This window comes from Fusarium fujikuroi, chromosome FFUJ_chr01, assembly GCF_900079805.1.
Source record: "Fusarium fujikuroi IMI 58289 draft genome, chromosome FFUJ_chr01".
NCBI classification, from domain to species: domain Eukaryota; kingdom Fungi; phylum Ascomycota; class Sordariomycetes; order Hypocreales; family Nectriaceae; genus Fusarium; species Fusarium fujikuroi.
Window position 1 is genome coordinate 2,153,408 of NC_036622.1, and position 15,603 is coordinate 2,169,010.

General features: G+C 33.6%; 2 protein-coding genes; both read right to left on the reverse strand.

The window, feature by feature from the left end:
- Positions 1–9,403: 9,403 nt before the first annotated feature.
- On the reverse strand, positions 9,404–9,975 carry FFUJ_01445 (uncharacterized protein; the record flags this gene model as incomplete). XM_023578628.1 has 3 exons in its annotated part: positions 9,404–9,439; positions 9,530–9,720; positions 9,891–9,975. The coding sequence occupies 3 exons, from the start codon at positions 9,973–9,975 to the stop codon at positions 9,404–9,406; spliced, it is 312 nt and encodes a 103-aa protein (XP_023424125.1).
- Positions 9,976–12,834: 2,859 nt separating this feature from the next.
- FFUJ_01444 (probable THS1-threonyl tRNA synthetase, cytosolic) lies at positions 12,835–15,454 on the reverse strand (the record flags this gene model as incomplete). XM_023578639.1 has 7 exons in its annotated part: positions 12,835–12,989; positions 13,048–13,711; positions 13,761–14,336; positions 14,402–14,669; positions 14,724–15,075; positions 15,141–15,222; positions 15,290–15,454. 7 exons carry the CDS (start codon positions 15,452–15,454, stop codon positions 12,835–12,837), a joined length of 2,262 nt encoding a protein of 753 aa, XP_023424126.1.
- Positions 15,455–15,603: the final 149 nt, after the last annotated feature.

The window sequence follows — 15,603 nt, forward strand, 5'->3', positions numbered from 1 at the left end:
CTAGAAAACCTAAAGTGGCTGCCCGCATTTAGCATTCGGGGACAAAGACCAGGGGGGGCAGATCACTGGAGGTCCCCGGGAAATCGCCGTGGGTTAGGTGGGGGATCGAAGTTCCTTGTTTCAGCATAAGCCATGCCGCAGTGTATTGGCTAGATTGGATGCCAGAGAAATACCAGCCTGGCGCCTCTTTTTTGTTTCTGCTGATCAGGTCAAGATTTGGAGGATGATTGATTGATGGGTGGATGAAAGTGCAGGGGGTATATACAGTACTGTAGAGGTAGTGGCTAAGGTAAGGTATAGGTAAGGTAGTATATAGCAGTGTAGTTAGTGGAGATGTGTTGGTAAAGATCCATGGATATGGGATGAGAAGAATGGGGGTTGTCCTGAGAAACGAAAATTGAATCTAGGTTGTTGTAAGGCCTGGTACATACCTATACAGGATTGCTTTTTTTCTTCTTCTCCTTGTGCTATGTACAGTACTGTTATTGACCTTATGCTAGTATAGGTATATAGCAGAAGAAATACTGATGTATACTTGCCCACCTACGTAAAACAGTTGCTGACTCGAGGATGATGCTCGTCAGTTATCACCAGTAACAAAGGCCGTGCCCTCGTTTGTAGGAAGACGAGAAACAGAATGAATGAATGGATGGAACCTGGAAGGGTCAGCCAGCCTACGCACTTTAACCGTGCCCTCCTTAGGTACTAACCTCACCTACTAACCTTTGGGGACACACTGTATTCTCAGCACAGACTGACGCTAGTCAACGATCTGAACGATGGGCGGGAGCGGGTGAGCGGGCTGGCGCGCGGTAGCTTGGATCATTCAGAGGAGAAGGTCTCGTCACAGTGACTTGACGACTGTCAGCTACAGCCCTAGTAGGTACTTACTGAGGTAGGTAGTCTCACATAAATCAGAGTACACCGTACCCTTTGTGTGTCTGGAATACTACCTAACGTCCCCCACCCAAAGACCGGCCACCCCCACAGACTGGCCACCTCATTCTCAACCCAGCCACCCAATTTGTATATACTTTAAACAGTTATATGTTGGAAAAACTTGTGTATTGTCTTTCTTTTAGAAGAGGGGAAATTCTATATTTAAATCCCTTAACTTCTAGTATTTTACTAAAGTTTTACCTAAATATAAGTAATTATTTTATTCTTTTAATTTAATATCCCTCTTTAGTATATAATAATTCTAATAATAATATATTAATTTTAAAGATTTAAGTATTATATTATATTACTTTAATAAGATATTAGTAAACTATTATAAAATAATTTATATTTATATTATTTTAATAATTAGATTTTAATATTTATATTTTTTTATTTTATTAAAATTATTAATTTTTAGTAAGCTTTTATTAATATTTTATTTACTTATTTTTAAAAATTTTTAATTATAATTTTTAATAATTTTATTATTATATTTTATATTAACTTTTATATAAATATTCTCTAAAAGTTTATTTATAATCTAAAGGTTTAATTAATTAATTAGCCTTTTAGTAAAATTCTATATTTTTACTATATTTATAATATTTACTATAATCTCTCTTTTTAATATTATACTAGCCTTTTACTAAAGTATTATATTTTTTATATTAATAACTAAAAGAAATATAGCTTTATATATATTTCTTTACCTTAATTATTAAATCTTTATTAATATTTTATTAGTTCTTTATAAGTACTTTAATACAGTTTAGGCTTACTATCTAGCAATTAAGTGCCTTTAGGATTATTTTATTAATAAAGAACTTAATCCTATTTAAGTCTAATAGGCCTATATTGCAATTAAGTCTTATAGTATAGCTTAATAAGTAATTACTAACTATATATATAACCTTACCTCTAATAGTAATAATACTTTAGTTACTATAATTTAGTCTTAAAATATTATATCTCTTTAAGACCTTTAGGCACTTTAGTGCCTTATTTTTATATATTTTTTATTAAGGCTTTTTTAACTTTTTAATTAATTTATTTTTAAGGTAATATTAAACTTACTTTTAAGGAAGTATCTATTTAGGTTACCTCTATAATGCCTTTTTATATTTATAATATTTTTACTATAACCTGCCTTTATTTAGTAATCCTTTACCTAAATATCTATAAAGATATTTCTATTAAAGGTAAAGAGACTTATAATAAACTTCTATTTATATTTAAAGTTAAGCTAGCTTTTTATACTTTATTTAATAAGTATTTAAATAACTCTATTTTTAATATTTTAGTTACTTTTACTGATATTACTTCTATTAATTATCTTAGCCAGTCTACTTCTATCTATTATTAAGGCACCACTAAGCCTCTCTATACCTTTAAGTAATTTAATTAGGGGTTTTTAGTTCTTTAGTCTTTATTATATAGTTAGCGTTAGTTATATAAGCATTTATTAAGGCTTTACCCTTTCTATATTTTAGTAGTTTTTTAAAGATAATAAATTTAAATTAAATCTTTTAAGTATCTATTCTATTATATAACTTAATTTAAAATAATTTCTATCTACTATCTAATTACTATAATTTTAGTAAGCCTTAATTACTTAAGAAAATTTTAAAATTTCTTATTAGTAAGGTTTTTAATTAGGCTATTAGCTATTAATTAAGTTAATAAAGTATATATTATATTTACTATTTTATTTACTACTTCTTATTTTAGCTAATAGTTATAAATCTATATATATTATAGCTTTATATATAGCTTAACTAATTCCTCCTTAATTAATTAAATAGTTTATAAGTTATTATATTAAATAGTTACCTTTAGTGGCTTAATAGGGCCTTACTAAGGGATCTTATCTTTTAGATTAACTTATAATAAGGATATAAACTGGCTTATAAAGATAGCCTTTTTGGCTGCCTATAATAAGGTAAGTAATTCTGCCTTTATAGTAAATATTATTATAGTATCTTACTTATTTACTTACTAGCTTATTACTTCTCTAAATAGTTATATAATAAAGGCTTATAAGCTTTAATAGTTTACTAAATTATTAATAAAGCTTATATTTAAGGCTATAAATAACCTATTAATAGTAAAGTTATTATTACTTTTAAATTAAAGGGCTAAATCTTTAGTTTAGGTAAGATATTATAGTATTCTATCTGCTGCCTTATAATATTATAGTCTTAAGTTTTAATTAAATCTTATTAATTAGCTAGCTATAAAGGCAATATCTAGATAAGTTATTATTATAGTATATATAATAATACTTACTTTTTATTAATAACTATTTATACTTTTTAGGCTTAATAATTTAATATATAATAATAACTCTTTTTATACTATTAAGATAATTACTTTATATTTTAATAAGAGGTCTAAAAGTAATTATTATATTTTATTAATATATATAGCTTAAGAGAGCTATAGGTAACAGTTTAATCTGTCTTTTATAACCTTAATGCCTAAAAATTATTATAAGGTCTTGCCTCTTTTAATATAATATATTTCTTATAACTTTTTTATTAAATCTTTTACCTTTTCTTTTTATTCCTTTAGGTAATAAAGGATATAGTTATCTATATAAAAGAAAAATACTATATTGCCTTAAACTTAATAATAGTCTTTATTAAGTATTTAGTAAAATCCTATATATAATAGACCTTTCTTAAAGTATTTTTACTATAAGAGAGGTAACCTTTAAAGTCTATATAATGCCTTTTATAGCTTAAGGACTATATTAAGTTTTTAGTAATCTATTAGCATTTCTATATATATATCTTTATTTAATATTAATTATATAAATATATTAACTGTATTATATTAAAATATCTTATAGTTAAATTTAGTTATAATTACTATTAAAACCCTAAAAGATATTTTAGCTAATATAGCTATATATATATCTTAACTATTCTTTACCTATTAGTCTCCTTAAACCACTAATCTTACCTTAATTTTTAGGAATCTTCTATATTTATCTAACTTATAGATATATACTTAATAATATTTAAGTATTTAATAACCTTTTACTATAATCTTAGCTACTTCTATCTATAATTAAGAGAGTTTATAGCTCTTTAAATAAGCTTCTTCTGCCTTTTAGATTATATCCTAATATAGATAACTCTTTATATTAATATATAAGCTAGAGAGCCTCTTTAGGAGCTTTTAATATATACTAATATAAGGCCTCTTTTTCTTACCTAATATAGAGCTTATCCTATCTCTTTAGGCCTCCTACTTTCCTATATTAAATTAATTTAAAGGCTAAGGTAAGCTCCCTCTTTTTAATAAGTTCTTAAAGCTAGCTAGACTCTCTTAACTTTTATAACCTTAAGTCTTCTATTAGATACCTATATATATTTTATATTATAGTATCCCTATTAAGAATACTATATTAAATAAAATATAATATCTTATTTATATTTTAATAAAGGTTTTATTTATTAACTTACTATTTCTTTTTACCTTTAAATTATTTTCTATTATATAAAAGAAACCTAATAAAAGTAATTCTAAAAGTATTAATAGTAATTTAAATTTAAATTAGGTATATAGTTTTAATTCTTTACCTGCCTTTATTAAGTTATTAGCTTTAAGGCTTATAAATTCTATATTTTTATTAATAATTTTATTTAATTCTTTATTTACTAAATATATTTACTATAAATTAGGCTAAGTTTATTAAAGTAAGATTAATTCCTTAATTTATTTCTTTATTACTGCTAGATCTTTAGCCTATAGGTTATCTTAAAGGGTTACTATATTTCTATTAAAGTATTAATATTTATTAAAGGTAATATCTTATATTAAAAATACCTCTTTATTTAATAGGTTTTAGATCTTATAGGAATTACTTAATATATATCTTATTAAATATTTAATCTACCCTTTAGGGGTTTAATAATATAATTTATTATATTGCAGTTATATATCCTTTATTAATATAAATACTTTATATCTATATACTTTAAGGTATAATAGATTTAATTTTACTAACTACTTAGCTATATACTTTAAGTAAAATATTTTATATAGTAACTTATACTATCTCTAAACTAATAGTATATAGTTATAAAAATAGGTAGCTGCCTTTATTAATTTAGGCTAGAGGTATTTTAGAATTTTTATATCTACCTTTATTGCCTTACTTTTTTAGATAATAACTATAACTACTCTTTTTATATTACTATTTTAAGCCTATATATTTAAAGTAAATAGTTTATATTATATTCCTTATTAAACTATTTTAGTATATACTTATAAATAGGTTATTATAATCTTATTATTATATTTAATTACCTTTACTTTCTTAAAGTATTATACTTTTATTATATTTAAAAAGCCTTTTAGTGCTAAAAGGATAGTAAGGGTTATTTAATTAGTTATATAATAGTTCTAAATAAACCTTAATACTTTATCTATAAATATCTATACTAAACTATAGCCTATATATCTTAGTAGTATAAGGTAGAAGTTTATAGCTATTTAATTTTCTAGACTTATAATTTAAACTAACTCTTAAGAAGCATAGTATACCAGTTAGTAAGCTTTTATTACTTTATATATATTATAGTTAATTATAGTTATTTGCTATATTTCTATTAGAATCTCTAACTTTATTTATACTCCTCTTATAGATATAGCTAGGCATTAAAGAGCCTCTAGCCCTAAGTAGCCTAATTTTAGGTACTATATTAAGGTATTACCTCTTAATAGCTTTCTTTTAGTCTATATTATATATATATACTATTTTAAAGAGATAGAAAGTATATTTACTGTTAGTCTAGCTTATATTAGTTTTAGGTCTTAAGGAGAATATTTATATTTAAGTATTTATTGCCCTTTAATCTTTAAGACCTTATTAAGTTTACTTCTATCTAAATGCTATAAATAATTATTTTCTAGGCTTATATTCTATTAAATTCCTTATTTTCTTAACTTAATAAATAATATTAAGTTTATAGCTAATATAATATATAAGGCTATATTATAAAGTTATAATATTTTTAATATATTATTACTTAACTTAAGTTTAATTTACACTTTACTGTATCTTTTTATTAAGATTTATATTACTTTTAACTAAAAGAAGTCCTTAAGGGCTACTGCCCTAAAGTTCTTTATTTACTTTATATCCCTAAATATATATATAATTACTTTTAAATTTAATAATATACTTTTATTTAAGAGGTAATAGTTAGCTACTATTAGGCCTATATTTAGCTAAATAGAGCTAACTAAATATAGTTAGGCTAATCCTTTTAGTTTTAACTTTTTAATTTAATTAACTATATCTTTTTTATTTTTATCTATCCTTTTTTATACCTAATTAGTAAGAGCCTATATTAATTTAAACCTAATATAAGCCTTTTTAGGGAAAGTATAAAAATAGTTTAATAAGGTATGCCTTAATCTATATACTTTATATCTTCCTGCCTTATCTTTATTAAGTCCTTAATAAGGATATTTCTTTCCTTTTTGCTCCTTTTACTTAAGTTTCCTTAAGGTATTTTAATCTTCTTTAGCCTCTTTCCTTTATTTAATTAGAAAGGCTTTATAGCTTACTTTAGCTTTTTATATATCTAGCTATAATATTAATACTAGCTAAATATCTGCTACTACTATATTAATAAATAAGGTATTAAATTAAATATAATTTATTTAAGTAATACTATAGGTATTTACCTATAACTTTAGTAGGGTTAACCTTAAAGCCATAATAAAATTAAGAAACTATTAATCTGCCTTTTTAGTCTCTTATAGGCCTATATTTTAGGCTTTATTAATTAAAGTCCTTTATTACTTAAGCCAGTTATTTACTTTTTTATAGGTTATATATCTTTAATATATAGGTTTTACTAAAACTTTTCTATATACTTAATAAGCCTTTTACTTCTGCTTTATTTATATTAAGAAGAACTTATTATAGAGAGACTAAACCTATTTTACTAAAGTATTATCTTTTAAAAAATAGTACCTTATAATCCCTTTATTTACTGTATTTAGTATTTAATTTTAAATAATAGATATCCTTCTCTTTAAATCCTTATAGTTCTTTAAATATATTTTATATATTGCCCTTATTATAGTAACCATTTAGTAATCTTTCTCTATAAGATATAGTATTTATTAAGTCTATATTTTATATTTAATATAATTTCTATCTAGTTTAATAATAAAAGGATTGACTTTCTATATAGCTATCTCTTATATTAATAAAGATAATATTTCTATAGTAGTTACCGCTCTAGCAGCTATAGCGCTTTACTATCTTACTGCTAATATATTAGGGGGTATAGATATAACTACCTTAAGGGTAGGCTTATTAAATGCCATTAAGTTAATATAGGCCTATAGATCCTTATTTTTTAATTTAACCTTTAAGGCCTTATATTAATTAATTTACTTATTACTAAATTTAAGCCTAATTATCTAATTAGTTATTATTTTAAATATTTTTAGTAAGTACTAGGCTTTCCTTTTTAATTATACTTATAGTAGTTTTTCTTATAAATAAGACTCTTAATTATTAAAAAAACTTATATATTATCTTTCTTTTAGAAGAGGGGAAATTCTATATCTAAATCTCTTAACTTCTAGTATCTTACTAAGGTTTTACCTAAATATAGGTAATTATTTCATTCTCCTAATCTGATATTATAACTCTATTAATTTAATTCTAATTAATTTTAAATTAATGCTAATTAATTTAAAATGCCTTCTTTTATTAAAAAAGATATAAGTGCTGCACTTTAAATAGTTATAGATAGTATATTAATAAATAAAGCAGCTAAAGCTTATAGTATTAATTATTTTATGCTTTAAGGTTAGATTAAAGGAAGTATAACACTAAAAGAAGCCTAAAAACCTTACTAAAAGCTCTTTAATATTTAGGAAAAGAGTCTTTAAGACTAAATTGTTATCTAAGCTAATCTAAGATGCCCTATATTATATTAGTAAGTTAGAGAGTTTACTAGTAAGATTACTATCTATAATGGCTTTCTAAAAGGCATTAAAAAGAACTGGTTATAGGGCTTTTTAGGATAAAATCTTAATATTAGGATATTAAAAGGCAAGAAAATTAACTTTAATTAATATTATAGAGCTTCTTCTAAACTAATAAAGGTATTCTTTATACTTCTTATAATATTAGTAATATACCTAATTAAGTAGAGAAATAGATATAATATTAATAAAGTTAAAATAATAAAAGGAATAAAAATAAACAGTCTATTCCTTAATTATTAATTAAAGAAATTAATACTTATTTATTAGCCTGGTTTTTATATCTAGATTATAATTTTTAAATATATTTTAGTAACTAGAAAGGTCTTAAGACCTATAGTTATTTTTAAGGGGAAAATAGTTTAATAATAATATTTCCTTAAGAATTTAGACTTTCTAAAAGACTGGGAATTTATATATAGTAATAAGGGCTAGATAAGTAATAAATTAGCGTTAATTTAATTAAGAAAAGTCTTTATTCTATTAATATAGCCTAAAAAGAAAAATAAACTTTAACTTTTTATTCTTAATAGCTATAGAAGTTATATTATAGAAGATTTCCTTTAGAAATATTATAATAATAATATATATCTATTATTTCTTTTTATTTATACTTTCTATATCCTTTAACTATTAGATATTATAGTTTTTAGTCCTCTAAAGAGGGTATATTATTATTTTCTTTTAGATCTTACTTCTATTTTTAATAACAGTTATATTAATAAGATTATATTTCTATATACTTATAATAAGGCTTAAAAAGAAGCTATTATAAAGTTTAATATAATTACTAGCTTTAAAGCTACTAAACTGTAGCCTATAAACCTAATAAAGGTCTTAATAAACCTAATAGTTATAGAGATACCTTTTCCTGCTATTACAGTAAATTTACCAGTAAAAGAGTAAGATTTAAGTCTTCTAAAGACTTTCTATTTATCTATATAGCTTTAGTAAGCTTTAGGCTAAATTTTAGCTTCTATAATATAAGATCTAACTGTTAGGCTGCTTTTTAAGAAGATTAGCAGTTAATTAAACCGTTATAACTTTAATATTAAGTAATAAAATAGAGAAATAAGTATTTTATAGTAAGAAAATAAAGAAAATTAACTAAAATAGTATAAAAAAGTTATTTATAACCTAAATATAGAGTTTATAAAGATTTTAGTAATAAAGAAAGCTTATAAATAAATATAAAAAACTTTATAACTAGAAAGAATAGTAAATAAAGTTAAGAAATTAAAACTTAAGGATCTTTATACTAATTTCTATATAAATATTTACTAACTAAAGTTTTATTTAATATAAAAAATATAATATTATAATAATTTATTAATTAATTATAATATTAGGTTTTTAGTGTTTTGGCCGAGGTGGCCAGTCTGTGGGGGTGGCCGGTCTTTGGGTGGGGGACGTTATAGATAAGTAGTATTTAAGGTCCTCAGCGCCGAAGCCCTTGTCCTTGCTCGCGTTCAGGCTATATATCGCAATATTGTCGTATAAGTATAATCATGCATACAATATTCTTCTACCTTATGCACCTCTTTCTCTATCCCTGAATACATACAGTACCATTGCCCGGCTCCCCAGCATCTAAGTTAAGTTGCCCGATTGAGAGATGGATGCATGCAGACATGAATTGCATGGATCTGGGGACCTTGCTTTGACCGGCAGCGACAGGGGCCTTGAATGGGGAATGCAACCCGATCTTCGTTCGCCCTCGGTTATAGGAAGGGACTTTTATCAATCCTTTTCCTTCTACGTACGTTACGTAGTAGGTAATTAGTAGTTGAGCTGTCGTCGTCGTCGACGACTCGTCTCTAAACACAGACTATACTACCCAACATAGGAACGAAAAATAGGTCTCGTGAACTTTGCCATATGTACACCACCACTCTTGGTAATGGGATACCTACCTACACACTCACGGTACGCCAACGCATCTGCGACATCTGTCCACACCGAGCGACCTGCAGATCCAACCATTGCGACAGGCAATGCTCTCATATCCATATCAGGAGATTCCTGCCTCCACTGCCTACACACATCACTCGAACCGATGGTAATAATATACTGCTTATTTTGTCAAGACCACAGCCTGCTTCTCGTACAACCCCAATCTGATCATGGACAACCGGGATATTCCCATTATATTCTCGCAAACTTGGCCAGCTTGGATCACACTGAGATCCTCGCATTTTACAACCTACAGCTCTGGTGAAACAACAGCATCAGCATACGATGTTCTGTGTCACCCCAGACTCACTCACTGCCCTAGCGCCTAGGTAAGTGCCTAGTTATCAGCTCGATATTGAGCGGACAAATAAATATTATCTCAGGGATCTCTCATGCCACGAGGGACGCTAAACCCACATAATCATTCATGTCAACTATAACCGCACTGTTGGTTGATGGGAAATAACAATTAGTGATTACGGACCCGACCTCCATGTCTCGCACTGAACTCGAGCTACTGTATGAAGTGCTTGACCGGTCTGAACTGACCACTGACCACTGACCAGTCAGGATATCTTGGAAATAATGAGGCCCTCCCCTTCTGTTGCATACCTTACCTTACAGCCTATGTACTCTAGTGCTCTCTGACTGTCTGTCACTGTCTCAAATCACGGACCCTCATGTCCTTTGTTATCTGAGCTGGGTTTAGCTCGGATTCGACTCTAGTTGGCCGTTGCAGCAGTGAATGTCACCAGGCTGGCTTCCAGATGCAATACAGTACATACATAGGTATGCCTGACAACGGAATAATACGGGCCATACTATACCTTGAGAACGACACCCTTGCCTTGCCTGCTAAGTCTATACTGAAGCTCGCCTCAGTGGCATCGGCGCTGTCTCATCTTTTGTGCCACCCACCAAAACCAAAACCCGGCCCCCATTCGACGTATCCCTCCAGTGCGGGATGTACACAAGCAATCCCACGGACCTGGAACACAGCAATGCTTGACGTAGCACACAGAGACAGAGACAGAGACAGAGACAGAAGGACGTATTACGTGACGCCCTGCTTCTTCTTCTTCTCACCTCGATGATACTCTGGAGTCGCAGGCGGATCTGACCGAGCAGGCATCTGGCTGCCAAGTCCGACCACGGGGTGGCTAGTCTTTTCCCGTAGTGGTTATAGATGCAGATAGATGTAGCCCAGGGGTCCTTGGCCGAGGATACTGGTGTTCGTGACAGAATTCGAAAAACTCCGAGACCAGGGAGAGCCATAATCATTGACTCGTACGTACGGGACACTCAGAGCCAAAAAGCCAATCTATACTTACATACATAATTGGATATTTAGGGTGTCAATTCAGTTCTGTTCTCACTGCAGCCATAAGCATGTCTTGCTCTTTTCCCTGCATGTCGGAAGGGATGTCTCTCCCACAAGGCTCCACTCTACGTGATCTATCACCAGCAAAACTGCGAAATCCACGCTGTCGTCCTGTTATTTCCATGCTCACAGCTCGACATGTTGTCATAGTCGCGTCTTCTGTTTTCATTTTCTGCTACTAAACGCAGCGCAGTACATCTTCTTCACACAGTACAGCACTTTTACGTGCTGTCATCGTTTCTTCTGATCTATCATACCTACTAGGTAGGTCCTCAAGTTGTTGGCTGGCACCCGAATTTGATACATCATAAACCATCCCGTGACTCGTTTTAGACGCACTGCCTCATCGCTCTTGTCTCCCTTTAGTCGGCCCTGAGAATAGCTCTTTGTTCGTGCGTTTATTAAACTAAGCCCACAATCTTCTTTCTCTCCTCTCACCGGTTTCGTGGGTCCTATTTTCCTTTCTTTTCTTTTCCTATCAGATGTGATATGTCATGTTTTGTCCACTTCCATTTCGACGCCATTTTCACCGGCAAATAAACCGAGCATGGCCTCCACTCGAGATGTTTTTCAGACATAATCAGTGGCTTGAGGGTTCTTGTGATCTGGAGTGAACAATGACCCCCATACTGAAGTATGCATACAATAGTAGTATGCTATAAGTCACAGTGACAATTATACCTCATCACAGGTATTTCAAGGCGTAATCTTTTACGCCTCATATGACAAGTTCATTCAACTCCCAGTTTCGTAATGTACTAGGTCAGCATACCAAGAATATTTGAATATCCTATCCAACTGCACTTATTTGTCACTCTTGAGAAAAAGCAACTTTCGGCAGCTCATCTCATCCCAACTCAAGCCATGATTGACAATCCTTACACCGAGAACTGGCTTGAAATCGGGGATATCGATTTTCTCAACCTTTCGATCGGCCATCGTCATGTTACACAACGGGGCCAACAACCCCTTAGACTCGAGGAAAACACGGCTTGTCCGGTTCTCTTTCGTCCGACCTTTTGACTGTTCGTCACTTCTCATATTATCCCTGTCTCTTCTTCTCGACTTGAAGCTAAAAAGGCTTCTGTTGTGGATCTTAGACTCACACTTGCTCAGCCCGATGGATGTCAAGTCTCTTGCGGCTTGTGATATTGGCTAGGCTGCGATCGAGCTCGATAGCCTATCTCGCATTGCCCAACTCTCCCCCAATCCCTTTGACTGGGCGTCCCGAAACATCGGGATGCTTGTTGATTGCCACGTCAAACTTCCACCTATAGCTTGCGGCTATGAATTCATCCCGTGGGATCTGACACCAATCAGCCATCAGCCTGTTCAAGAAGCCTTCTTTTCTCCATTGACCGCTACTTGGATATCTGTTTCTGTTCTTGACTCTACTTCTCCATGCGAGTTCCCGTGCCTGTCATCATCTAACATGTCTCATTTGGCTGACTGTGAATTCATATACCCTCTGCTTTTAATCTCACCCTCTGTACGCGCCGTCCCCTTCAGTGTCATAGCAAACCTATCACATCCCTCTACAGCTTGTTCACAAGTCCTCGCGAAGACTTGAGCTGAACCATCTTCTCAAGAGCTTCGTCAATAGGAACCAGCTCACCCTTTGCCTGGGTGGCTTGGTCGTCTCGGTTACGGATGTTGAGGGTGCGTGAGCTGGCCTCCTCGGCACCGACAACTATACAATCTGGTTAGCCATTCGCCCTTAAACAAGGCAGCTTACATTCCAAACTCACCAAAGATAAAGTTGTACTGCTCCAGCTGACCGGTGCGGATCTTCTTCTGGAAAGTGTTGCTGCTCAGGTCCACATCACTGTAGAGTCCCTTTGCTCGGAAGATTTGCTGAACCTCCTTGGCGTAGTCGTTGGCAGCAGGCATGACAGGTACAACCAAGACCTGTCGCGGGCTGAGCCAGAATGGCCACTTGCCGCCAAAGTGCTCGGTCAGAATACCAAACATTCGCTCGAAGCTGCCTAGAACGGCTCGGTGAATCATGACAGGTCGTGCATATCCGGCAGGGAGATCCTCCTCGGGGTTGCTACCATCACTGACTCCGGTCTCGCCCTTGTTAGCGACATATCGAAGCTTGAATCGTCGAGGCAGGTTGAAGTCGAGCTGCATAGTACCGCATTGGTGCTCACGCTTCAGGGCATCAAACAGAGCAATATCGATCTTGGGTCCATAGAAAGCACCATCGCCGGGGTTAAACTCCCACTTAGCACCCGTCTTCTCGGAGAATGAGTTGAGAGCCTCTTCGAGCTTCTTCTCGGCGGAGTCCCAGGTGGCGATGTCACCGACGTACTTCTCGGGTCGGGTGGAAAGCTTAAGTTTGAATGTGAAACCAAAGATACCGTAGACACTGCTCAAAAAGTCGAAAGCAGATTCGATTTCCTCTCGGATCTAGAGTATATTAGTAAAAGCATGAGCCATTTAGTAGGAGCCATCATACCTGATCCACAGTACAGAAGATGTGAGCATCGTCCTGTTGGAAACGACGGACTCGGGTAAGGCCTGAAAGAGCCCCGGAGAACTCGTTTCGGTGCAAAACACCAAAATCGGCCATCCTCCAGGGGAGGTCCTTATAAGTGACATCGGAGTGGGCAAAGATCTTGCAGTGTCCAGGGCAGTTCATGGGCTTCAGCCCAAACTTCTCCTTCTCAACCTCGAAGGTGAACATGTTCTCCTCGTAGTGGCCCCAGTGACCTGATGTCTTCCACAAATCCGCCTTGTACATGTTTGGAGACATCACTTCGTCGAATTCACGTTTTTGATACTCGCCTTTGATAAGCTCCATCAAGGCATTGTAGATGCGCACGCCGTGTGGTAGGAAGAAAGCAGATCCAGGAGACGCCTCGTCGAAGAAGAAGAGCTTTTGATCAGTACCGATCTTTCGGTGGTTGCGCTTGGCAGCCTCGGCCAGGAAGTGCTTGTACTCTTCAAGAGCCTTCTTGTCGGGGAATGAGATACCAGCAATACGCTGGACAGACTCGTTGTTGCTGTCACCAAGCCAGTAGGCAGCGGAATTCTGTTGGACATCAGCTCAAGCCCATCGTGTCAAGATTAGGAACTGTATATATCATATTGACATACCCTGAGAACGGAAAAGGCCTTGATGTTGCCAGTGGTGGGGACGTGAGGTCCTCGGCACAGATCAATCAGGGGACCGCATCGGTACACAGTACTCTTGGTGCCATCGGGAACACGCTGTTGAATGAAATACTCCTTGTACTTGCTGTACTTGAACATCTCAAGGAGCTCATCCTTGGTCATTTCCAGACGCTCGAAAGGCTGCTTCTGTTTGACGATGTTGTTGGAGAGCTGCTCAAGGGCCTTCTTATCCTCATCAGTGACGACTTGCCTAGGGCTTATGTCAGTAAAGTCTCGGGCAAATTATTCGAAGCCTTCTACGCACTCTCCCATGTTGGCCATATCGTAGTAGAATCCAGGGGGGTCCTCAGTAGGGGGACCGTTGCACAGATAACAACCAAAGCGTTTCTCGGCAGCCTCTCCAAGAATATGGGCAGAAGAGTGCCAGAAAACCTTCTTGCCTTCGGTGTGTTCAAAGTCAAGGAGCTCGAGCTTGCAGCTCTTCTCGAGCGGTCGGGTCAGATCCCACAACTCACCGTCCACTCTGGAGATGACAGTGCGCTCGAAAAGAGACTTGGAGATACCCTTGGCGATAGCGCCAGGGGTGGTCTCCCAAGAAGTTCCCTTTTCCTCTTTGCCATTGGGAAGCGAGATGGTGATTTCCTCGCGAGGTTTGGCTATGATTCTTGTCAGTCGGTTCGAGTCGAGGGACGGAGGCGTGAGGAGGATTTGGATCACCCACCAGCAATTTCGGCGTCCTGTCGGGCCTTGATCTTATCGAAGAGATCAAGTCGGTGCTGGATGAACTCGGGGGTCTCAGGGAGCTATCATACACCGTTAGCAGGTTACAACGCGGCGCCATGATGCCCTGCGATGTATCGTCATGTACACCGCAGCCAAGAAAGGGACACCAACTTCGAGGCCAGCAGACTTTCCACCCTTGGCAGATTTATCCTTGGGCTGCTTCTCTTTGGGTTGCTTAGCAGGGCGGGAAGGCAAGCTCTTCTCAGACGCGCCCTCGGCCGCCTTAGCAGCATCAGCTTGATCGGACGACATGTTGAGAACTCTCGCGCGGATGTTGAAGATTTGGTGGGAGGAAGTTGGGCACTTGAAAGTGGTCTTGACTTGTCGATGGCGGGGCACAAGGGGCATTAAACACGAAGGTGGGGTTAGAATTGAGTCACTGCGAATTTGGCAGGGGCACG